Source organism: Hippopotamus amphibius, chromosome 10, assembly GCF_030028045.1.
Source record: "Hippopotamus amphibius kiboko isolate mHipAmp2 chromosome 10, mHipAmp2.hap2, whole genome shotgun sequence".
Classification (NCBI taxonomy): domain Eukaryota; kingdom Metazoa; phylum Chordata; class Mammalia; order Artiodactyla; family Hippopotamidae; genus Hippopotamus; species Hippopotamus amphibius.
This window is the reverse complement of record NC_080195.1, coordinates 58,585,549-58,611,442: the sequence shown is the minus strand read 5'-3', so window position 1 is coordinate 58,611,442 and position 25,894 is coordinate 58,585,549. Positions and strand designations below refer to the sequence as shown.

The 25,894-nt window shown below is 37.6% G+C and overlaps 1 protein-coding gene across 2 annotated transcripts in view; it reads right to left on the bottom strand.

Moving 5' to 3' along the window:
* Nucleotides 1–328: 328 nt before the first annotated feature.
* LOC130830637 (cell surface glycoprotein CD200 receptor 1-like) overlaps nucleotides 329–25,894 on the bottom strand; it is a 61,143-nt gene continuing 35,577 nt past the window's right edge. Inside the window, exons 5-9 of one of the 2 annotated variants that reach the window (XM_057698000.1) lie at nucleotides 9,041–9,103; nucleotides 7,362–7,679; nucleotides 6,991–7,242; nucleotides 3,161–3,284; nucleotides 329–469 (exon numbers count right to left, since the gene is read on the bottom strand). In XM_057698000.1, coding sequence (XP_057553983.1) covers nucleotides 388–469; nucleotides 3,161–3,284; nucleotides 6,991–7,242; nucleotides 7,362–7,679; nucleotides 9,041–9,103 — 839 coding nt within the window. In that variant the 3' untranslated portion in view covers nucleotides 329–387. Of the gene's footprint in view, nucleotides 470–1,327; nucleotides 2,522–3,160; nucleotides 3,285–6,990; nucleotides 7,243–7,361; nucleotides 7,680–9,040; nucleotides 9,104–25,894 lie in introns of those variants that run through there. The other variant, XM_057697999.1, reaches the window with a different exon arrangement.

Below are 25,894 nucleotides of genomic sequence, written 5' to 3'. Positions count from 1 at the left end.
GACAGCTCTCATACGTATGATTACTATACTCTGAAGTTATATCTCTCATTATCTCTACGGGAAGAATGAAAATAGACCATGACAATGCACATAAATAGAATATAACTTGCTTCATAATCGCTAGGGGAAGAACAAAAATAGCCATGAAAATGCACGTGAATAGAGCATAATCCATGCTGCAAGACTGACAGCAAACCTTGTGACTGGTAAACTAGATATTTGTATCAATCAGATTAAGTTCAACTGCACATGGAGTAAAACCCAAAACAACAGTGTCATGAACAAAGTAGTTTATTCTCTTTCACACAAAAGTTTAGAGGTAGGCAGTCTGTAGCTACTCCATGGTCATCAGGGACCAGGCTCCTTCCATCTTTCTTTTCCACCATCTTAATGAGTAGCTTCCATCCTCAATGTTACCTGAGACTTACGTTGGCTGCTGGACTTCCAGTCATCACGCCAATGTCGCTGTCTAGGAGATAAGAAGAAAAAGCAAAAGAGGGCCTCTCTCTTTCTCTTTAAAGAGCTTTCCTAAAAATATCACACAAGATGTATGCTCACTCTTCTTTTGTGAAAAACTTTTGTGGGTGATCATACTGAGTTGCAAGGGAAACTGAGACACGTCTTTTAACTACGTATGTCTTCACACTAAATAAAATTGGAGTTATATTATTAAGCAGTGTATCAGAAACCTAATGTCACAATAATGCTGTGTAACCTACAACCACAAAAACCTCTATGACAATTGCTCAAACGTCTGGAATCAACTAGGGGTCAGGTAGGCAGCTCTTCTGATCTTGACTGAGCTTCTTCACACTTCTGGGAGGTGGCTGACAAGTGTTGGATTGTGTAGGCTGGCCTCCACAGCAAAGTGGGGGAGGCGCCTGGGGTGTCTCAGCTCTGTTCTACATGTTTCTCCTCCTCCAGAAGACTAGCTCAGGCATGTTCTTATGGAGCAGCAATAGAAATTTGCAGGAGCTCTTGAGACCTAGGTTCAAATCTGGCACACTGCCACTTCAGCCTCATTTGACTGGCTAATGCAAATTACATAGGGTGGAGAAATATGCACTCTCTTTATGGAAAAAATTCTAAGGTACATATTACATGGAGAGAGGGAGAAGAGAAAATTTGAAATCATGAATACAATCATCTGCTATAAGAAGAAAAGGGAAGATGACCATTGGACCAGGCAGCTAGCAATCTGTGCAAACAGTATGTTTGAGTCTGTGATTGAACTGTGGTACTAGGCTTTTTTCCATTTTATGTCCTGTCTTAAACATGAGGGAGTTATGATTTGAGAAGAGAGAGAAAAGAGCTAATGTAAATTATACATGGCATCGTTTAGTAGTTTATTTCTTGACTCATGTTCTGTTACTAATCGAGAAGGTAATAATCTTGGCATTTATCTTATGGTTTACTGTATGCAGAGACTGGATATATAATATATGTACCCAAAACATGATTGTATTTCTTCCAAGGCAGCTACACTACATTTTTTGCTTCCATAGAAGTTGTGTGGCCATGTGACAAGCACCAGGCAATGGAATGTGACCAGAAGCGATTACTACTAAAATCCTCCATCTATCTCTCTCCCTTTCTCCCTCTCTCCCCCCACCTTCCTCTCTCTCTCCATCTCTCTCCCACTCACCAGCTGAATAGAAAATACTCAGAGAAGGGCAGAGCCATAGAATAAAATGCTAGGTTACAGCAGAATTCTTCCTGCTCCTGCCTTAGCCCCACCAACCTGCATTGGAAAGTGAAGTGAGCAAAAATTAAAATTTTGTATATAAATACACTGATATTTGGGGGGTGTTTGTTTCAACAACTATCCTGCTTGCATTAATATCCTCCAGGTAGTATGCATCCATTTTCTCCCTTAGGGTTTTGCTTAAAATGAAAGTAACAGCCCAAACTACCTGCCACTTTATACAATAAATTTTTCCTTTAAATAAAAGGACACTTTTTACTATAGGAGTGCCGTAAATATCAGTGAAGTTAAGGATCCAGTTTAGAGTGGGCCTAGAAGATGTTAAAGTTTCACCAAGCACTCTTATTCTTATCACAATTAACCCGTTGTATAGTGAAGACAAGAAACTGAGACACTGAAGCGCTGAAAGGTGAGGTGACATTCATGACTGCCTCCAGTGACTCTAGCAGTTCCTCATGTGGGACCAACTTATAATTTCTTCAAAAATGCGGGTACCGCTAAAAATGAGTCCTAGCCATTTATTTCAGGATCGGGTCAAACATGCAGTACAAAGCCCTCAGTAACTGCTGGCAAACGAGAACGGGATGAGAGGTCAGCTGTGGGCCAACTTGAAGGCAGTGTCTGTAGTGGCTCCTGCCACTGCAACGTTGATTAGCATCTCAAGTGGGTAGAGGAAACAACTCGATGGGATGACAGCACCACCCAAAGAATCCAACGGGGCGCAGAAAAGCTGCACAGCATCGTTATTTGCCTTTTGCTGAGCTATCTTCCTCTTTAGGCTGAGAAGCAGGGTTGTTTCTCCTCTGCAAATGAGGACTGACTCGGGACAAAGGGGAAAGTAGATGAGTCATCCTAGGCATTTATGATGACAGGCAGCAAGCTTGTGCACGTGTCTATACACGTACACTAAGAATTTGAAACAGGCTTGATTCCTGTTACACAGATTCTAAACACAAAGGTATCCAATAGTAACAGCAGCAGTTGAGCTAGATGTTGAACCCCAAGGCTGATCTCAGCTGGCTGCTTTTTTTTTGTGATATCTCATCAAGTCTAAATTGACTTTCAGATTTTTTTATTCTCTTGCTCTAGGAAAAAACGTAAAATATATAATTAAGCAGAAATGAATACAGGCCTTCAGACGTCTAGAAACTGGGAAGTAAACACTGAAGGAGCCCCAGCTAAACTTCGTTTCCCCCGCAGAATTCTCAAAGGATGGTCTAGGCCAGGCCTCTCTCAAGGAAAAGCTACAATGAAGCAGACTCTCTTGCCCTGGTGCTGTGGGCACTTCTGCCTGGGCTCTCAGTTGTTAACAAGGCTTTTATGTCAAAGAAAGAGCTGAGGCACAAACAATGTGCCAAAAAATGGGTCAAGCTTTTCCCAGGACATTGTAACCTCAGAGTCTTATAATAATGTTTTCTTCTAATGAGTCTATATTTCTCACTCCTCATTTCTTACCTGCAATCATTTGTTCTCTGGAAGTAGACGAATCCCACTATGACCAGGGTAACCAAGAGAAGAGAAAATTTCACATAGAGAATGATCAGTAAGCCTGATGCTGGAAATCCTAGGGTTCTGGCACCTTTAAACACAGGCAACACAGGCAGGGGTGAAGAGCCATTTCAAAAATTCTTCTGATGAACAAATTAGAGTTTATAGTTTGAAAGAGCCTTTTAAAATATTCCTAAAAGTTCACAGACAGACGGTCATAATCAAAACACCTTCTAAATTACAATTTGAATTCTGCTAGTGTATCATTCTTTCAGGGCAGAATTTAGGAACGGTGTCTTTGTTTTTATACATGGTATGTCTTTAATAAATATCTCTGAATGAATAAATGCACAATAAGCATTGTTAAAATTTCCCAATTTTATCAGAAAAAAGGAAATGTACTTTCTAATTTCCTGTTTAAATGTTAGTCTTTGGGGCATTATTATTAAATATTTTGAGCACTATTTAATAGTACAATATTTTCCACACAGTGAAGTGGTTTTGTCACTGAGTTGCTGTAACCCCTTTAGTAGGGTATTTTATGTCTTCCTACTTTCATTTATTCATCTGTGAAATGGCCCCAAGAACTGCTGAAAAGATAAAATGGGACTAATTAGGACCATCATTCTGAAGTCTTCTCTCCTACGAAAATGGCAGCCAAAAAAGTGTGTGAATTCTAGGTACTAAGCTGACTCTTCACGCAAAAGACCATGTTATCCTGTTAAATAGTCTGCTCAAAGTCTGAACGAGAAGACTGTCTCCTAGGCACTGTCAGAGAAGAAGAAGACACGTCACAGCCCTCAAAAAGCTCACAATCCCATTTGAGAGTCAGACCCAGACAAATGAAAAGATAATTTACAAGAGAATAAACAGTGCTAAGTGAATTATTATAGATTGTAAATCATCTAGGGAATTAAAAAGCTTAATCAACTCTAACTAGGAGGGGATGCTGAAGTAGGATTTGAACTGAGCCTTGCTGATAACAGGATTAAACAGGTTAAGAGATGAAAAAAAAAAACTTTTCAAGGGAAAGAAACAATATGAGCAAAGATTTGAAGATGAATTAACTTTAATCATATTTGAAGCATAGAGTGGAATATATAGAAATGAAGTCTGTGATGATCTGGACATAAGTCTGCAGTTATTTGTGTCAGGCACTGTGCCAAACTCTGAGGATGTAGAAATGAATGATATGGTTCCCATTTTCAAGGAGTTTACTCTGTACTGGGAGTCAGGGAAGTGGGCGGTCAATTAGAGGGCTATGGAAGTACTCAAACAAACGTGTGCATGAGGCATTATGTGAGCACAGGGAAGGAACAGCTGCCAAACTGCAGGGCGAGAGAAAATTATCCCAGAGGTATTATATCAAACTAAGTCTTAAAACTTCAATAGCAATTATCCAAATGGAATGGAAGAAGAGAGTTGGGGAAAGAAGTACACTGTGAAGAGGTAGAAATTGCTCATGAAAGAGAAAGAAGACTAAAAGAGGATAACACTTTTGAGGAACCCAAAGAGGCCCACATGCATGGAGTACAGGCTGGGAATAGCAAGACACAAGGTAAGGAAAGCAGCAGGTCAAAGGCATGTAGCTTTCCATGAGGTGAAGAAAAGCCACTGGGGCATTTAAGTAGGGGAATTTACTAGTCACAGTATAGGGGAGTGGGGGAAGGTAAGCTAGGGGCTAAAAGACCTGTTACAAGGACACTGAAATAACCCAGTGAGAGATGATCACGTGATCAATTAGCTCAGTCAGGAGAAAGAAAAAGGTCTGGATTTAAGAAAGAATTTAAGGTAAAATCAACAAAACATAGTAACTGATTTTTATTATGGGAAATAAGATAGAGTGCTGTTGTGGGATATCTTTAATTTTCTGGCTGGAGGCATTTATCAAGACATAAAATATAGGCATGGAACTTCAGAAGGGGTAGAGGAAAGGAATTTTGTTTCAGGAATATGCACGTTGAGGTGCCCCGGATAAATTCAGGTGAAGCTGCTCAATTGGAAATTGATTTTGGTCATGGGGTAGCCAAAGAGAGAAATCTGGGCTAAAAATACAGATTTAAGAGTCAAGAATTAGACAGTGGCTAAAGCCATGGGTAAGGATGAGATCTCTTGAGGAACAGGGGTAAAGGTGAAAAGAGAAGAGAGTCAGTGATGGAACTCATAGAAATGCTTTCCTTCATGGAATGAGCAGTTGAAAGGTATCTATTAAAGAAGACTAAGTTGGCTGAAAGTTAGTAAGAGAATCAAGTGCATATGGGAGGAAAACAGATGAGAAGGGAGGAGAGACCATATCAATATCACAAAGAAGCTAATTAATAACAAGGAATATCATATGATATTTGTCTTTCTCTGTCTGAGTTACTTCACTTAGCATGACAGTCTGTAAGTCCATCCATGTTGCTCCAAATGACATTAGTTCACTATTTTTTGTGGTTGAATGATATTCCATAGTATATATGTATTTAGGTTGCTTCCATGTCTTGGCTATTGTAAATAGCGCTGGCACCAATTTACATTCCCACCAATTTTTCAAATCTTGGATATGAGTAAAAGACAAGAGCTAAGAGCTTGAGGAAGTCACAGCATCTAGTTTTAAATAGGGGAGGAAAGCAGGCATGTTTATGTAATCAGTCTTAGGGAAAGGATTTGTGAAACAAAAGACTGAACAAAAGAGAGCAAGGATAATTAATGAAGCAAAACTTCTGAGGACATGAAAGAGGAAAATAGAGTCTAAGTTGAATGTTTGGTCTACAGAAGAGAAGGTCAGGTGGGACTGGAGATAAATGCATGGGTCTAGAGACAGGAAGTATAAAATAAGAGCCTAGGGTTGGTGGGAGATGGATACTGGAAAATAAAGATTAGAAGTGAATGTACTGATACATGCTACAGCATGGGTGATTCTTGAAAAAATTATGCTAAGTAAAAGAAGCCTGTCACAAAGGCTACATATTTTATGGTTTCATTAATATCAAATGTCCAAAACAGGAAAATCTATTGTGACAGAAAGGAGATTAGTGATTGCCTAAAACTAGAGGAATGTTGGAATTAGGGAGTGATAACTAAAGGGTATGTTTCAGGTTGTACACCTGAAACTAATATAATGTTATATATCAATTAAAAAACAAAATCATGAGACAGAGAAAGTAAGTACTGTTCGAAGTCACACAGTTAGTAAATGAGAAGCCAGTATTACCAAAGGCATTGCTGCTAATCAACAGATATTATTCCCTGAAACAATATGAAGGCGTGGACTTTGTCTTTTCACCTTTGTATTACCAGCCCTTAAACATATAATATTCAATAAATGTTTGGCCAATAAATTGATGAATTGGTTTCAGATGACAAGGGAGAAAGAAGGAAAACTTGTTACTCAGAGTAACAAATAAAGTGGTGACCACTATAAGAAACAGAAACATCAGGAAGGAAATAATTATTGTTCTTGACTATCTACTGAATAAGTATTGTTAAATTATATGAGTATTGATATTTTATACCAATAATTAATCTCAAAGTAAAAGCCTAGATTACTAAATTAGCAAATAATATTTTATGGGTGCCAGAATAAAAGATATTTAGAGAATATATCAGTAAGTCATTATTGAATTAATTCCTTCTCTTTGATGAAGGAATACAAACAATTTCTCTACCATGCTAATGCTTTACCCAGATAAATTTTAGAGAATATCTTCAAATTAGGAGCATAAGCTTTCTTACCTTCTGCTTGGTTATTCACAAGCTTCCCTAAGGAAAAGGCTGAGCATCAAGTCTACTACTCTAAAGAAATAAGTGCTTACCTTGATTCAGCTTTATGGACAGACTCCTGTTGCCAGTCAAGTGAGAGACAGAGCAGGACACATTAGGTACATGGCGGTCGTCCCACCGGCATGTACTCTGGATGGTCACTGTGTCATTGCCCCAGTAAGGTTCTTGCTCAGTGACACAGTCTCCCTCCGGGGTCCAGGAGATTTGTGCAGCTGGCTTTCCTGCAAATGCCTTGCACACTGCAGTTCCATTTTCAGTTTGAACCAGGGTCACCTCAGGGGGCACTGCAGAAATGTAGGGGAAATGCTTCAGTCTTAACACATGGGACATGGAATTTCGAGAGAGATTTGTTTCAGCCCAAAATCTGGTTATCTGAAACACCACAATATGTGATGTTCCTTACCTAACACTTGGAGGTGATATCCATGATGGAAATTCCCGGCAGGTATTACTATTTGACACCTGTAATACCCATCATGAGTGATGGCCACTGGATCAATGTGAAGAGCAGGATTCTTGTCAAGTCCGGAGGCCCAGGTTATCCTCTTGTCGGTACAGTTTCCTCCCGTGGTCTCATTTGTGTCACTCCTGAAGGCTCTGAGGCAGGGCGGCTTGTCTCTGAGGACTATTTCCCATGTTGCTAGCAGCACACTTGTCCACGGCACAGCAGGGCAAGAGAGCATAGCCTTTGTATCCACTAGTACCAGTAGTGAAGTGTTAACTGGACGCACATACACACACACATGCACAAACACAGAGAATAATAAGAGAAAAGCTTGATAAAGAACTTCATGTGTTAAAATTTATTCACAGCATATTACATGAAATTGTACTTGAACATTACTTTGCTGGTGGTCTTATTCCAGAAATACCAGACTTACATAAGAAATTAGCATTCATGAAATATATATAAAATATTAAACCTATCCAAAGATTAACCAACTTCCTCCTGTGTTATGTATCATTAAGACAACAACATGTATTATATGTGTGACAAATTTTTTAAATGTTATGAAATTAATCCAGGATATTCGATATCTATAAAACAAACATGAGAAAACAGAATCTAATTAAAAGACAAAGACAGTGTTCTAAATCTAATCTTTCAGTCATAGAGACTATCAGATTTGTGTTGTAATTCATACTCCTCAGGGTAGAAAAGAGAATAGTAAGTGATGTTTTATCCCTTCCTAAGTTTTGATGAGAGAGAATAAATCAGTAACATCAGAACTGAATGTCTATGCCTAAGGGTGGCACTTCAGACAAGCACACGTAACGAAAGCATATGGTAATTTCATTAAAAATAACTAGAATGGCATTCAGGTTAAGCAAGTTGGAAATTTTTTAAGTTTAGTTTTCATTTGACAAGTCCCAAAGTCATTAAAATCAATAGCCCTTCCTTCCTTCCTTCCCTCCTATGCAGTCACATATACACTACCAGACTATTCGACTGTTGCAGTTTTTGTTTCTGGACATTCAGTGTAATTACCAGAATTAAGTAAAGAAGTCGACTCCTTTGTCCATCTTTTAAAGTGAAAATTCAGTCCTGCAACCTACAAGTATTTGCCAATATAGAAGCTCACACTTTCCCAGAAAATCAAATAATGTTTCCATGCCTGGTAGGGATTTGCTGAGATATACTGATTACATGTGTCTGTTACAATTCACCTGTAACAGAAGTGAGTGTCAGTGATTGCATCACTTTAACATGACCAGAATCAGCTATAGCAGGGCAAAAAATTTATGTGGATGAAACTTATCTGTGCCAAACTCTGCATTTAGTATCTCCCCTCTCATCTTGTGGTGTCACCTGCCTCTTCAGTGATGTACTCATATCCTTGCATTTTACAGCCAAATAAAGATCACACAACTACTGAAGGAAAAGGGAAGATTTTAAAGCAGATCTGAGAGGGCAGGGAGGATGGGCGGGGTCACTCAGGTCCCTCATCCCACAGCCCTCAGATCACCATATTCTTCAACTGGGCGCAAGGCTGGCACTCGGTCCAGCCCATCGACTGTTTCTAAAGAAGTTCAACATTCCATGCTTCAGAACTGGCTTAAAAAAAAAAGAAAGCATACTACCTTCTTGAGGAGATGTTATAGTCCTCTGATGTCTGTCCATAGATGAAGAAGTAATTGTTGAAGCTAGAAAATATTCAGAGAAAAGTAGATGAAATCAATTTTAGATACTTAAATGGAGTGAAAACCATTATTTCTCCATAAAAGCTTATATACAACATAATAGAAAATCAATGAACCATACCTAAAATTACACAAAAATCCTTGAAAAACAGAAATTAGAAGCTATCCCATCATTGTATAGAAAAACATGTTAACATTTGAAAATTATATATATAAGCTATTAATCAATGTTTCCCCATTTATGTGACGCTTCATTTTATACTTAAAACTATTTTGTATAAGGTAACTCTTCCTCTACCCCTTCCCCAGCCTTAATGGATTGGTGCATTATGGGCATCTCACATAAGCTGGGCTGATAATAGTCCTTTTTCCAGATGCCACCACCTGATTAAAATTGTTCAGACCAGTGGTGGGCACCTCACAGAGCTGGACAAATCAAGTACTTTCTCGAGAATTTAAGAACTAGAACTGAGAAGAATAGTTCATCCCTCTTTCTTCCCCATTTTTCCTACTGTGATGGTTAATTTTATGTGTCAGTTTAGCTAGTCCATGGTACCCAAATATTTGGTCAAACATTATTCTAGATGTTTCTGTAAAGGTATTTTTTATCGGTAGACTTTGAGTAAATTACTGTCCATAATGTGAATGGACCTCATTCAATCAGTTAAAGGGTTTAATAGAAAAGACTGCAACTCTTCCCTGGGTCTCTAGCTTGCTGGCCTACCTGCATATTTTGGACCTGCCAAGCCTCCCAAATCATGTAAGCCAATTCCTTAAAGTAACACAATCTCTCTCTCTCTCTCTCTCTCTGCTTCTGCTTCATTCTTCCTAAGATAGGTGTATATGTCATGTGTTGGACATACATCCTGGAGAGAGAGAGAGAGAAAGAGAGAGATGTGACAGTCTTCACCTTATTCAAGTTCCCAATTCCTCAGTTTTTGAGACCTACATGCATTTCTTCCCTTGAGTTTTATAGAGTTTCTGACGATCAAAATAGTCCTCATCTCCTTTAGATTTGGTTTTTGAAAAGCTTTTGTCTTGTAGTTTTGGTTTTTTTTTTTAAAAAGCAATGAGTAAAAAAATACTTCTTATGACTTAAGGGACTAAAAAAGTTCTTATTCTGGGTTTGTAAGACCACCATTCAATAAGCATTTATGAACCTTCTGTTTATAAAGATATACTTTTTGCTCCCCATTCTAATTTTTTTAAGAACTTTTGTTGAGATACAGTTGACATACAATAAACTGCATATATTTAAAGTGTACATCTTGATTTTCTTTTCTTATTAGTAATGTATATATGGCAATCCCAATCTCCCAATTCATTCCCCCCCAACCCGCCCCACTTTCCCCACTTGTCCATATTCCTCATTCTAATTTTATACCCAATTTCACCACATTAAAAAATAAAGAGTCTGTCAGAGATGCAGAGAACAAACTAGTGGTTACTAGTGGGGAGAGGCAAAGGGGGAGGGGCAATATTGGGGTGGGGATTAAGAGGTACAAACTGTTATCTACAAAATAAGCTACAAGGATACATTGTACAAAACAGGGAGTATAGCCAATATTTTATAATAGCTATAAATGGAGTATAATCTTTAAAAATTTTGAATTACTATATTGCACACCTGTAAATTATATAATAGTGTATATCAATTCTATGTCAACAAAAAACAATTTAAAAAAACATGTTGACATAAGAAAAATAAGTAAATAAATGAAGAAATTCAATAAAGGTCTTAGAAATGAGCAGCAAACAGGCTTCTGAAATCATTTGACTTGTCTAGGCAGCTAAATATTACTGGTTTGGGCTGGAAGGAAGACGAGGGATGAGCTTCTAACTATTAAATTTAGTTCATATTGAGCTCAGCTATGTATTCCAGAAAGAGATAAGAGGTGAGATCTGACCTCAGAGGGATTACTGAGATCAAGCTATGTCTTAGATGTTCTAGACTCTAAAGCTCTATCATAACATACGGTATAGCTTTGCCAAAGGGCTAAAGAGCGAGCATTTGAGCCTTGTGTTCCGTATGGTCTCTGTTGCCAAGTATTCAACTCTGCTGTTGCAGTAAGAAAGCAGCCATATATAATATGTAAACAAATGTGCAAGGCTTTCTCCAATAAAATTTTATTTGTAAAAAATATGTCACTGGCTAGATTTTATTTTATAATTTGCTGACTGTTTATTTAAAGTATAATATTTCATTTGTTCTAATTTCTTGCATTTACCACAATTAAAAATAAAAACAATGACCATATACTGAGTATTCTATTTTCTTCTGCTAACTTTGCTTTTAAAAGTAAACTAAATCTCCAGTGACAACCCCAAGTTCTCCCTCAAATTAATTTCCTATTCTGTTTTTAACGTATGTCACAACTTCCTTCCTTCCTTCCTTCCATTTTTTCTTACCTTAAGTGTGGCAAGTATTGAGGACATCCAATAAGATTCCTATGAATAAGGAAACTACAGTGAGCCCTGCCCATTCCGAACTGAAAGGGAGCTGTCTGGTGGTCAGAAAAGGAAAGCCGCGATAGACAAAGTTACTGGAGTCTATAAAGGCCTTCTCTGTGGGCATTCTGGCCTCTGCAGTCCTGAGACCTGCTGCTTCTGGAAGAAAGTGTTTCACAAATATAATATCCTATGGTTCTGGCTAAACAGAATTCTCCCTCAGAATCATTTCTTCACATATTCTGGCTGTCACCCATCATGCTTTCTGTTTTAAAGATACAGGGCTTCCTAGGTGGTGCAGTGGTTAAGAATCCACCTGCCAATGCAGAGGACATGGGTTCGATCCCTGCTCCAGGAAGATCCCACATGCCACGGAGCAACTAAGCCCGTGTGCCAAAAAAATAAATAAATAAAGATACAGGCTATTGTCCATGAAAAGTTCAGAGAACCCAGCATTGATTGATGCCTTTCAAGAGATATTTAAAGGCTTTTCTTCAGTCCTTTGGATTTACTTCAAATACCGAATAGAAATTGTTAATTTTAGTGACAAAACAAATGATTATCACGCTCTGAACTGTTAAGTTGTTGCCATTTCAGTGGTTTCTCATTTAAGCCATCTTGCTTGGGAATTTTGGCAATTCGGCACATTAGTTTTTATCAGATATAACTAAATCAGTGTTTTTATATTAGGGGATTCTGCTGGAAGAGCTTGGCCGTGCATTAAGTGGTGTCTTCATAACTGATTTAACGAAGTCTTCAAGTATTTGAGTTTCAGAGCTCTCTTAGTGGGCTGGAGTGTGGAAGAGACCTTACAGTTAATAAAGGTATTTCAGAGAGTGGAAGCCCATGGAGAATTCTGCCTCTCAAACTAGATGCAAAATTCTCCTACAATCAAGCAAAATTCCACCTTTCAAAGAATACCCTGAGAAGGTATTGTTTTATATTGTTAACATCAGACATCTGGGATTGGTTCTCTAATCTAGTTATATTTAAAGGCACTGATGACTATTTCTAGTGATAAAGAGAGCACTGATAATCCATGACCTTTAGTAATAGAGATATACAAGGTATCACCATTGGATACTCCTCGTCAAATACTTTTAAAGGGTTCTGAGTGATCATGTATTTATACTTTAGAACATTTTAGTATAATGAGATTGGCTGGTTTCTCCTAACTGCTCTGGAGAAAGTAGGAGGGGAGAGTATGGGTTGGGGTTTCAAATTACCAGCTCATGCTCTGCATAAATGACTAGAAAGTTTCTATACCTTTTCTGAAAGAAATCCTTATCTTCTATAGCAGCAGTACTGAGATTTCTGAAATATCAAACCTTATTCTGTGAGTGGCTAAATTACAACATAAATTCCCAAACTTGCAGACTATCTTCTTCTTCTTCTTTTATTTTTTTTAATGGAATGGCATTTTATTTTAAATATAGCAGCATGTACATGTCAATCCCAAACTCCCAATCTATCCTTCCCCCACCACCCTTCCCCCCAGTAACCATAAGTTCATTCTCTAAGTCTGTGAGTCTGTTTCTGTTTTGTAAATAAGTTCATTTATATCATTTTTTTTTTTTTAGATTTCACGTATAAGGGATATCGTATTTGTCTTTCTGTCTGACTTACTTCAGTTAGTATGGTAATCTCCACGTCCATCCATGGTGCTGCAAATGGCATTATTTCATTATTGGCTATTGTAAACAGTGCTGCAATAAACATTGGTGTGCATGTATCCTTTCAAAACATGTTTTTCTCCAGGTATATGCATAAGAGTGGGATTGCTGGGTCATATGGTAGCTCTGTTTTAATTTTTTAAGGAACCGCCATACTGTTCTCCATAGTGGCTGCACCAATTTACATTCACTTCAACAGTGTAGCAGAGTACCCTTTTCTGCACACCCTCTCCAGCATTTATTGTTTGCAGATGTTTTGGTGATGGCCATTCTGACTGGTGTGAGGTGATATTGTAGTTTTCATTTGCATTTCTCTAATAATTAGTGATGTTGAGCAGCTTTTCATGTGCTTCTTGGCCATCTGTTTGTCTTCTTCAGAGAAATGTCTCTTTAGGTCTTCTGCCCATTTTTTGATTGGGTTGTTTGTTTTTTTGATATTGAGTACATGAGCTGTTTGTAAATTTTAGAGACTAATCCCTTGTTGGTCACATCGTTTGTAAATATTTTCTCCCATTCTCTGGTTGTCTTTCCATTTTGTTTATGGTTTCCTTTGCTGTGCAAAAGCTTCTGAGCTTAAAATTGTCCCTTTTGTTTATTTTTGTTTTTATTTCCATTTCTCTGGGTAATGGATCAAAAAAAAGTTTTGCTGTGATTTATGTCAAAGAGTGTTCTGCCTGTATTTTCCTCTGACAGTATTATAGTATCTAGTTTTACATTTAGGTCTTTAATCCATTTTGAGTTTATTTTTGTGTATGGTGTTAAAGAATGTTCTAATTTCATTCTTTTACATGTAGCTGTCCAGTTTTCCCAGCACCACTTATGTTTTTTTAAGCACTTTATTGGAATATAATTGCCTTACACTCTTGTAACAGTTTTTGAGGTACACCAAAGTGAATCAGCTGTATTTATACATATATCCCCATATCCCCTCCCTCCCACAACTCCCTCCCACCCTCCCTGCCCTGGCCCTCTAAAGCATCACCCATCATCAAGTTGATCTCCCTTTGTTATACAGCAACTTCCCACTAGCTATTAATTTTACATTTGGTAGTATCTATGTCTACGCTACTCTCTCACTTCATCCCAGCTTCCCCTTCACCCCCCCCAACCCCGTGTCCTCAAGTCCATTCTCTACATCTGCATCTTTATTCTTGCCCTGTCACTGGGTTCATCAGTACCATTTTTTTAGATTCCATATATATGAGTTAGCATACGGTATTTGTTTTTCTCTTTCTGGCTTACTTCACTCTGTATGACAGTTTCTAGGTCTATCCACCTCATTACATATAGTTCAATTTCATTCCTTTTTATGGCTGAATATTATTCCATTGTATATATGTGCCACATCTTCTTTATCCATTCATCTGTTGATGGGCATTTAGGATGCTTCCATGTCCTGGCTATTGTAAATAGCCAGCACCACTTATTGAAGAGACTGTCTTTCCTCCATTGTACAGTGTTAGCTCTTTTGTTGTAAATTAATTGGCCATATACATGGGTTTATTTCTAGGATTTCTATCCTGTTCCATTGATTTATATTTCTGTTTTTGTGCCAGTACCATACTGTTTCGATGACTGTAGTTTTGTAGTATAGTCTGAAGTCAGGGAGCCTGTTTCCTCCAGCTCCGTTTTTCATTCTCAAGAGTGCTTTGGCTATTTTTTTGTGTCCCCCCTATAAATAGTAAGATTTTTTGTTCTAGTTCTGTGAAAAATGCCATTGGTAATTTGATAGGGATTGCATTGAATCTGTAGATTGCTTTGGGTAGTATAGTCATTTTGACACTATTGATTCTTCCAATCCAGTAACATAGTATCTCTTTCCATCTCTTTGTGTTGTCTTCAATTTCTTTTATCAGCATCTTATAGTTTTCAGAGAACAGGTATTTTGTGTCAAGTAGGTATACTCTGAGATATTTTATTCTTTTTGATGTGATGGTAAATGGGATTGTTTCTTTAATTTCTCTTTCTGATTTTTTGTTGTTAGTGTATAGGAATGCAAGATATTTCTGTGCATTAATTTTGCATCCTGCAACTTTACCAAATTCATTGATGAGCTCTAGTAGTTTTCTGGTAGCATCCTTAGAATTTTCTATGCATAGTATCATGTCATCTGCAAACAGTGACAGTTTTACTTCCTCTTTTCCAATTTGTATTCCTTTTATTTCTTTTTCTTCTCTGATTGCTGTGGCTAAGACTTCCAAAATTGTTGAATAAAAGTGGCGAGAGTGGACATCCTTGTCTTGTTCCTGATCTTAGAGGAAATGCTTTCAGCTTTTCACTGTTGAGTGTGATGCTAGCCATAAGTTTATCATATATGGCCTTTATTATGCTAAGGTATGTTCCCTCTATGCCCACTTTCTGGAGAGTTTTTATCATTAATGTATTGTTGAATTTAGGATGCTAGTATTTTGTTTAGGATTTTTGCATCTATGTTCATCAGTGATATTGGCCTGTAATTTTCTTTTTTTGTGACATCTTTGTCTGGTTTTGATGTCAGGGTGATTGTGGCTTCATAGAATGAGTTTAGGAGTGTTCCTTCCTCTGCAATTTTTTGGAATAGTTTCAGAAGGATAGGTGTTAACTCTTCTCTAAATGTTTGATAGAATTTTCCTGTGAAGCCATCAGGTCCTGGACTTTTCTTTGTTGGAAGTTTTTAAATCACAGTTTCAATTTCAGTACTTGTGATTGGTCTGTTCATATTTTCTATTTTTTCCTGGTTCAGTCTTGGGAGATTGTAGTTTTCTAAGAATTTGTTCATTTCTTTCAGGTTGTCCATTTTATTGGCATATAGTTGCTTGTAGTAGTCTCTTATGATCCTTTGTATTTCTGTGGTGTCAGTTGTAACTTCTCCTTTTTCATTTCTAATTTTATTGATTTGAGCCCTCTCTCTTTTTTTCTTGATGAGTCTGGCCAATGTTTGGCAATTTTCTTTATCTTTTCAAAGAACAAGCTTTTAATTTCATTGATCTTTCTATTGCTTTCTTAATTTCTATTTCATTTATTTCTGCTCTGATTTTTATGATTTATTTCCTTCTGCTAGCTTTAAGTTTTGTTTGTTCTTCTTTCTTTGGTTGCTTTAGGTGTAAGTTTAGGTTGTTTATTTGTGATTTTTCTTGTTTCCTGAGGTATGATTGTATTGCTATAAATGTCCCTCTTAGAACTGCTTTGGCTGTGTCCCATAGGTTTTTGGATTGTTGTGTTTTCATTTTCATTTGTCTCTAGGTATTTTTTTATTTCTTCTTTGATTTCTTCAGTGATCCGTTGGTTGCTTAGTAACATATTATTTAGCTTCCATGTGTTTTGTTTTTTACAATTTTTTTTTCTTGTAGTTGATTTCTAATCTCACAGTGTTGCAGCTGGAAAATATGCTTGATATGATTTCAATTTTCTTAAATTTACCAAGTCTCACTTTGTGACCCGGCATGTAATGAATCTTGGAAAATGTTTCATGTGCACTTGAGAAGAATGCTGTTTTTATTTTGTTGTTGTTGTTGTTGTTGTTGTTAATTAATTAATTAATTAATTAATTGGCTGTGTTGGGTGTTTTTGCTGTGTGCAGGTTTTCTCTAGTTGTGGAGAGCGGGGACTACTCTTCGTTGTGGTGCACGGGCCTGACATTGCAGTGGGCTCTCTTGTTGTGGAGCATGGGCTCTAGGCATGTGGGCTTCAGTAATTGTGGCATGTGGGCTCTAGAGCACAGGCTCAGTAGCTTTGGTGCACAGGCTTGGCTTAGTTGCTCCGCAGTATGTGGGATCCTCCCAGATCAGGGATTGAACGTGTGTCCCCTGCATTGGCAGGTGGACTCCTAACCACTAGTGCCACCAGAGAAGTCCCAAGAATGCTGTTTTTGGATTGAATGCTTTATAAATATCAATTAAGTCCATCTGGTCTAAGGTGCCATTTAAGGCCTGTGTTTCCTTATTGACTTTCTTTCTGGATGACCTGTCCATTGATGAAAGTGAGGGTGTTAAAGTCCCCCACTATTACTGTGTTACTATTGATTTCTCCTTTTATGGCTGTTAATATTTGCCTTATATATTCAGGTGCTCCTATGTTGGGTGCATATACATTTACAATTGTTATATCTTCTTCTTGGATTGATCCTTGATCATTATGTGGTGTCCTTCTTAGTCTCTTGTAACAGTCTTTATTTTAAAGTCTATTTTGTCTAATATGAGTGTTGCTACTCAAGCTTTCTTTTGATTTTTGTTTGCATGGAATATCTTTTTCCATCCCATCACTTTCAGTCTGTATGTGTCCCTAACTCTGAAGTGGGTCTCTTGTAGACAGCGTATATATGGACCTTGTTTTTGTATCCATTCAGCCAGTCTATGTCTTTTCATTGGAGCATCTAATCCATTTACATTTAAGGTAATTATTGATATGTATGTTCTTATTGCCATTTTGCTCATTGTTTTGGATTTGTTTTTGTAGGTCTTTTTTCTTCTCTTCCTCTCTTGTCCTCTTCTCTTGTGAATTGATTCCTAGCTTTAATATTGTGTTTGGATTCCCTTTTCTGTCTTATGTGGGTATCTACTGCAGATTGTCAGTTTGCGGTTACCAAGAGATTTTGATACAGCAGTCTATATATAAACAAGATTGTTTTAAGTAACTGGTCTTTTAATTTCAAATGCATTTCCAATATTCTGCATTTGTGCTCTCCTCTTCTCACAATTGTTGGTTTTGATATCATATTTCCATCCAGTTGATTTCCTACCTTTACCATATATTTCCCTGTACTTGTGAACTTTTCCATTCATTATTTTTTTTTTCTAGTTGTGCCCTTTTCTTTTTTGCTTAGAGAAGTTCCTTTAGCCCTTGTTGCAGAGCTGGTCTGGTGGTGCTGAATTCTCTTAGCCTTTGCTTATCTGTAAAGCTTTTGATTTCTCCATCAAATCAGAATGAGAGCCTTGCTGGGTAGAGTATTCTTGGTTGTAGGTTCTTTCCTTTCATCACTTTAAATATATCATGCCACTCCCTTCTGGCCTCTCTGAAAGTTTCTGCTGAGAAATCATCTGATGACCTTATGGGAGTTCCCTTGCATATTATTTGTTGCTTTTCCACTGTTGCTGTTAATATTTTTTATTTGTCTTTAATTTTTATTAACTTCATTACTATGTGTCTCAATGTGTTCCTCCTTGGGTTTATCCTGCCTAGGAATCTCTGTGCTTCCTGGACTTGGATGACTGTTTCCTTTCCCATCTTAGGGAAATTTCCAGCTGCTATCTCTTCCAATATTTTCTCAGGTCCTTTCTCTCTCTCTTCTTCTGGGACCCCTATAATGCAAATGTTGGTGCATTTAATGTTGTCCAGAGGTCTCTTAGACAGTCTTCCTTTATTTACAGTCTTTTTTCTTTATTCTGTTCCACAGTGGTGATTTCCATCACTCTGTCTTCCAGGTTACTTATCCATTCTTCTGCCTCAGTTTGTCTATTAATTCCTTCTAGTGTATTTTTCATTTCAGTTATTGTATTGTTCACCTCTCTTTGTTTGCTCTTTAGTTCTTCTAGGTCTTTGTTAAACATTTCCTGCATCTTCTTGAACCTTGTCTCAATTCTTTTTCTGAGATCTTGGATCATCTTCACTATCATTATTCTGAATTCTTTTTCCAGTAGGTTGCCTATCCCCACTTCACTTAGTTGTTCTTCTGGGGGTTTATCTTGTTCCTTCATCTGGGACTTATTCCTCTGCTGTCTCATTTTGTCTAACTTTCTGTGATTGCCGTTTCTGTTCCACAGGCTGCAGAATTATAGTTCTTCTTGCTTCTTCTGTCTGCCCTCTTGTGTATGAAGCTGTCTAGAGGCTTGTTCAGGCTTCCTGATGGGGAGGTTGGTTCCTGCCTCTTGGTGGGTGGAGCTGGGTCTTGTCCTTCTGGTGGGCAGGGCTATGCTCAGGAAGACTTTTAGCAGCCTGTCTTCTGAGGTTTCCTAGCATTGGGGCCTACAGGCTGAAGGATGGGGCTAACGGTGGCCTCTGGGAGGGCTTATACGAATGAGTGCTCCCCAGAACTGCTGCCAATGTCTTTGTCCCCACCATGAGCCACAGCCGCCACCTCTCCACCCACCTCTGCAGGAGAAACTCCAATACTAGCAGGTAGGTCTGGCCCGGTCTCTTACAAGGTCACTGCTTCTTTCCCTTAGGATCTGATGCACATGAGACATTGTGTGCGCCCTCCAAGAGTAGAGTTTCTGCTTCCCCCAGCCCTGTGGAATTCCTGCAATCAAACCCCATTGGCCTTCAAAGCCAGATTCTCTGGGAACTCCTCCTCCTGTTGCCAGATCCCCAGGCTGGGAAGACTGACGTGGGGTTCAGGACTTTCATTCCTGTTGTAGAACTTCTGCAGTAGAGTTGCTTTCCCATTTTCCATTTCCTGGCAGGTATAGGATTTAATTTTATTGTGATTGCACCCCTCCTCCCATCTCATTGTGGCTTCTTGCTTGCCTTTGGATGTAGGGTGTCTTTTTTGGTAGGTTCCAGCATTTTTTTGTCAATGGTTATTCAGCAGTTGGTTGTGATTTTGGTGTTTACATAAGGAGGGGTGAGCTCACATCCTTCTACTCCACCATCTCGACCTAACCTCTCCCAGAATATCTTCTGTTAAAGTGACAATATTGACTAGGAAGTAATGGGATTCTGAAAATTGGAATGGGACTATATGGATAGATCCCATTGAAGCTGCAGGCATCAAAACCCTACATTCTGTTAAGTCTTCTTTGCCCATAGAAGCAGCCCTGCTACCCTTGCCTGGAGAGGTTAACCCTGCTTTTCCTGAAGAAACTGTATTGGCCTCCCTTGAGGTGGCTGCCTTAAAAGATACTGCCATTGTCCTCAGGACCTGCTCCCCTCACTCTTCTTTTCTCCTAGACCTATAACTAGACTCAAGTCCCAGAAGGGTCCCAAGAGTCAGATGCACTATGCACCAAGAGAACAATATGATTTATTCAATTTATACTGTTATAAATCTGAAAAATAAGTGTGGGAAACAGTATTAAAGATGTGAGATAATGATCAAAGGAACAAAAAATTAGAGGAGGCTAAATTTATTAATATGGGTCCACTAAACATAGATTCTAGATTCAATGATGTAGCTTGAGAGGTTAGAAAAGGGCTGTAACAGTTCATTCATGTGGTGGGCTGAAACATGGGCCAAGTGGTAACCTACCCTAAATAAAAATTAATGCCAGAATTGCCTTGGTGTATTGTAGAGGAAGGCATCTAAAGGCTTAGGGAGATTGAAATGTTAGATTCAATTTATCATTTTAGACCTGCTCATCCACCCTGGGTGACCTTTCAACATGACTGTGAGAAATAAGTTTGTGAGGGAAATCCCAATATTCTTTAAGAGCTCTGTGGATACTCTTCTCTGCAGGTCAGAAATTACAGTGAGAACTAATACCACTGGATACTTAAATGCAAGAAAGATAATTGGATCCTGGGGTGGCAGGGCCAAGTGAAGTCACTTTATCTCCAAAGACAATGTAAGTGTGGTTATTGTAATTGATAGTAGAGTCAAAGCAGTAATCAGAATAGTATGACTCTCAGAGATCTATGGCATTGGCTAGTTGATTATAGTGTTTCTAGAAGTGAATAGATGAGCAGTCTATTTAATTCTTTCTTGCTCTGTATAAGCAGAAGAGTTCTAGGTCAAGTAAACAGAAGACTAACCTGAAGTACCAAAACAGAGTTACAGCCCTTCAATCATTTTCCAGACCTGAAGAGTTCTATATCCTCTTTTGTTTCATACATTTTGAAGCTTGCCTATTAGTTGCATTAATCTTTAGGACTATTAGGTCCTCGTGATGAATTGACCCCTTTGTTATTATGAAATGTCTTTACTATCTCTGGTAATATTTTTTTGGTCTGAAATTTACTTTGATATTAATTTAGCCACTCCAGCATTCTTTTGATTAGTGTTAGCATGGTATATTTTCCTGTCTGTTTACTTCTAATCTGTTTGTGTCTATGTTTAAAGTGCATTTCACATGACAGCATATAATTGGGTCTTGCATTTTTATCCAATATGATAATTTTTCTAGACTCACAAGCTGCTGTATTATCCAGAGATTCCAGAAAACACTTCCTTGACTAAAGCAGTAAGAAATGCACTAATAAAGAGCAGGGAGGGAAGAGAGCACTGGCATCATTGAGAAGCTCAATGGTGGGGTCTTACATAGGCCAGTATTGAGAGAAAGAGAAGTTGTTATGGAAATGGGCTTCCTAATGACAGTGGAAATGATAGGATTCTGCACTACTAAGAAGAGATGACAGCACTTAACAGTCAAAGGCAAGATAGATAAATTATCATAAAAAGTAGTAAGGCCAGAATGGAAACCAAGAGACTCTGTCCTGAAGGATTTACGGCAAAAGCTAAATAAACCTTAGTGTCCTTAGAGGAAAGATAGAAGGTCAGCCAAAGAGAGTGTGGTTTGCTGTATATAACCAAATCAAGAGTAAGTGGATGTCTTAGTCAGTTCTGTCTGCTACTATAAAACTACCATAGTCTGTGTGGCTTAAACAACAAAATTATTTCTCACAGTTCTGAAAGCTGAGAAGTCTAAGATCACCAGCAGATCTGGTGTCTGATGAAAGCCCACTTCCTGGCTTATAGACAGCTGCCTTCATACTGTATCCTCACATGGGAAGGGTAGAGGGACAGAGAGAAAAATCAAGTTTTCTTGTTTCTCTTCTTATAAGAAAACTAATCTTATTATGAGGGCTCCACCCTCATGACCTAATTAACTCCCCAAAGTTCCATCTCCAACTGCCATCAGCTGGGGATTAGGGTTTCAACATACGAATCTGGGGGACACTCATTTAGTCCCTAGCAGTGAATGAAGACTCAGGTCTGTTGTCATAATGAAAAATCATAATCCTTCACCAAGTTTCTCTACTCAAACCAGTTCCCAGACTCAAAGCCACATAACCATAGCTCACATTACAAAATTACAAGGCACAGGAAGAAAGAAGAATCACAAAATGAGATAATTCGCCTTTTATTGACTGTCCTTTCTTATTCCTAAAGAAAAGAATAAGATTCAGAACTTCAGATATTGAAATTATTAAATGAATCAGACATTCAGATATTGGAATTTATTGAATGTAGGTTATAAAATAAATGTGTTAAATATGTTTAAAGAAATAAAAGAGGAAAAAAATTTTAAACAGGAAAAATATGCTTTCAAAACAAAAACTAGACAGATTAGAAGAACACACAGAGTTTGAGTCATCCACTGACTTTCTACCTATCCTACTTGGAAAACTACAGTGACAAACAAAAATGTAGAGGATGGGGAAACGGGAGGAGAATTTCAGAATATAGATCATTGACATCAAGATACAAAAAGCCCTTTGGGTAATAAGTGATGACAAATAACATGTAAAATTTAGACCATAAAACAGTGAAAAGTTAACACAAGTTCTCTGAGTCTGTCCTACTGATTTGAGTGATCACATTCTTTAAAATATCACTGTGTTTTAGAATGCAAATTATTTTTCCAAAGACTATTTCCCCATGCCCCTAAGATAAAGCAATTTCAGTTAAAATTCAGTTACAGAGCAATAAAAAAATCTTAGATTTAAATGATTATCCAGGATTCTGTTTTGTATGTGCTTTTTGTATTTGTGTATGACCTAATAACTTCTAAAGGACTAATAGTACTTCTACTGATACCAGCTGTAACCTCTAAACAAAATATGAATAACAATTATCTGAATGTACTGGAGAGCAATCAAGGCCATGCATATAGAGAACAGCAGTCAACAACTGGAAAAGGGGAATGACTCTGAGTAAATTTCTCATTTTCAAAACCTTTTGCTTGAGGGCAGGCCCAAGTCTGCAGCAAGTAACACACTTAAACTCTAATAGAAAACCTGCAGTCTTACTGATTTGAAGAACCAGAGGACAAAGTTTCAGGAAACATAAACTACTGGAAGGTATGAAGGTAAATTTTGGAAAAGACAGCGTCAAAGAGAAGAAGCCTCAAATTTTGTGTAAGAACTCTGCCCAAATCTCTGGCTGACTCCTAACCTAAATACGTTTAGGGCAGAAGGCAAGTAGCTAAGTTTAAGACTAAAAAAAGTGACCTGAAATTTCAGTTTCTGTTCAATGCAATGAAGACAGTTTGCAGTTTATGTTAATCCAAGTTAGCTGTCTGCCAAAAATAATTAATCTATACTCTCCAGAGAAACGTAACAGAAGTAGAGCCTCTACTGTATATCGTAACACAATGTTCAGGATAAAATTCATAATCTCAAAGAAAGGACATTGGAGACTGTCCCTGAAATAATCTAAATGTAAGAATTATCAGAAAAATGTCTTAAAGCATTTGTGAGTTAAGTATAGTTGACTTACAATATTGTATTAGTTTCAGGTATAAAACATAATGATTCAACATTTTTATACATTACAAAATTATCACCATTGAGTCTAGTTATCATGTTACCATACATTATTACATTTTTTTCTTTTTTTTCTTTCTAATTTATTTATTTATTTATTTATTTATTTATTTATTGGCTACATTGGGTCTTCATTGCTGCGGGCTTTCTCTAGTTGCCGCAAGTGGGAGCTACTCTTCCTTGCAGTGCACAGGCTTCTCACTGCAGTGGCTTCTCTTGTTGTGGAGCATGGGCTCTGGACATGCATGCCAGGCTTCAGTAGCTGTGGTACATAGGCTCTAGAGCTTAGGCTCAGTAGTTGTGGCACACAGGCTTAGTTGCTCCACGGCATGTGGGATCTCTCCGGACCAGGGCTCAAACCCGTATCCCCTGCATTGGCAGGCAGATTCTAAACCACTGTGCCACCAGGGAAGTCCCACATTATTAAAATATAATTGACTATATTCCCTATGTTATACATTATATCCCTGTGACTGTTTTACAACCATGAGTATATACCTCTTAACCCCTTTCACCTATTTTATCTATCCCCCACTTTCCCTCTGACAACCACTAGTTTGTTCTCTGTATCTATGAGTCTCTTTCTGTTGTATGTTTGTTCATTTGTTTTGTTTTTCATATTCCACATATAAATAAAATGCATTGATATTTATCTTTCTCTCTCTGACTTATTTCATTTAGCATAATATCCTCTAGGGCCATCCATATTGTTGCAAATGACAAAATTTCATTTTTTTATGCCTGAGTAATATTCCATTGTATACATATGTGTGTGTGTGTGTGTATCACATCTTCTCTATACAATCATCCATCCATTCATCTTAATTATGCTCAAGTACCTAAAGAAATATATGGCAGTATATTAAATAAAACTTCAGGATATCACAGCAGAGATACAAAACACTTTTCTAAAAATAAATGGATTCCGTGTACATGCATTAGCATACAGTATTTGTTTTTCTGGAGGGAAGCTGGGACGAAGCACAAGAGTAGCATTTACATATACGCATTACCAAATGTAAAATAGATGGCTAGTGGGAGAGTGCTGCATAACACAGGGAGGTCAGCTTGGTGATTGGTGATAAGAGTGGTGGGATAAGGAGGGTGGGAGGGAGGCTCAAGAGGGAGGGGATATGGGGATATATGTATAAATACAGCTGATTCACTTTGTTGTACGGTGGAAACTGGCACAACAGTATAAAGCAATTATACACCAATAAAGATCTGAAAAAACAACAACAAAAGCAACAACAAATGGAAATTCTAGAATTAAAAACATACAAAATCAGAAATTAAAATTCAGTGGATGGGTTAAATTTAGCAGAATGAAGATGGAAAAAGAGCCACCCAACTTAAAGATAGATAAATAAAAATCCTCCAGTCAATAACAGAACAGATTAAAAATGAATAACCAGATCCTTAGTAGCTGGTGGGGCAATGTAACACATGTATATTAGAGTACTAGAGGTGGAGGGAAAAGAGAACAAGGCAGAAAAGAATACTTGATAAAATAATGGCTAAAATTTTTCCAAATTAGGTGAAAGATATAACTTTATAGATTCAAGTAGCTCAAAGAAGGGATATCATTGTTGACTTTTCAGAAATAAAGAAAATTATAAGGGAATACTAAGAACTATTATATGGCAGCAAGTTAGATAACCTAGATGAAATTGACAAATTTCAAGAAGCATACAAACTACTGAAAATAACTCAAGAAAAAATAGTAAATCTGAATAGACCTATAAGTAGACATTGAATTAGTCATTTTAAAACTTCTCACAGAGAAAAGCCCAAGTCCAGATGGTTTTACTTGTGAATTCTACCAAATATTTAACCTTAAATCTTTTCAAACTCTTCCAAAAAATAAAAGAGGAGGGATAAGTTACCGTTTTATTGTATAAGCCCTGTATAACTCTGATACAAAAGCCAGCCAAAGACAAATCAAAGAGCAGAAAGAGAGAAAGAGAGAAAATCAAAGAGCAATATCCCTATTAATATAGATGTAAAAATCCTTAGCAAAATACCAGCAAATTGAATCCAGTAGCATATTAAAAGGATTATACACCATGACTAAGTGGGATTTATCCCAGGAATGTAAGGGCAGTTCAACATAAGAAAATCAATTAATGTAATACAACACATCAGTACAATAAAAGACAAAAGCCACACCATACAATCATTCCAATTAATGCAGCAAAAGTGTTTGACAACACCCTTTCATAATAAAAACACTCAACAAACTATGGATAGAAGTGAATTCCTTAATCTGATGAGA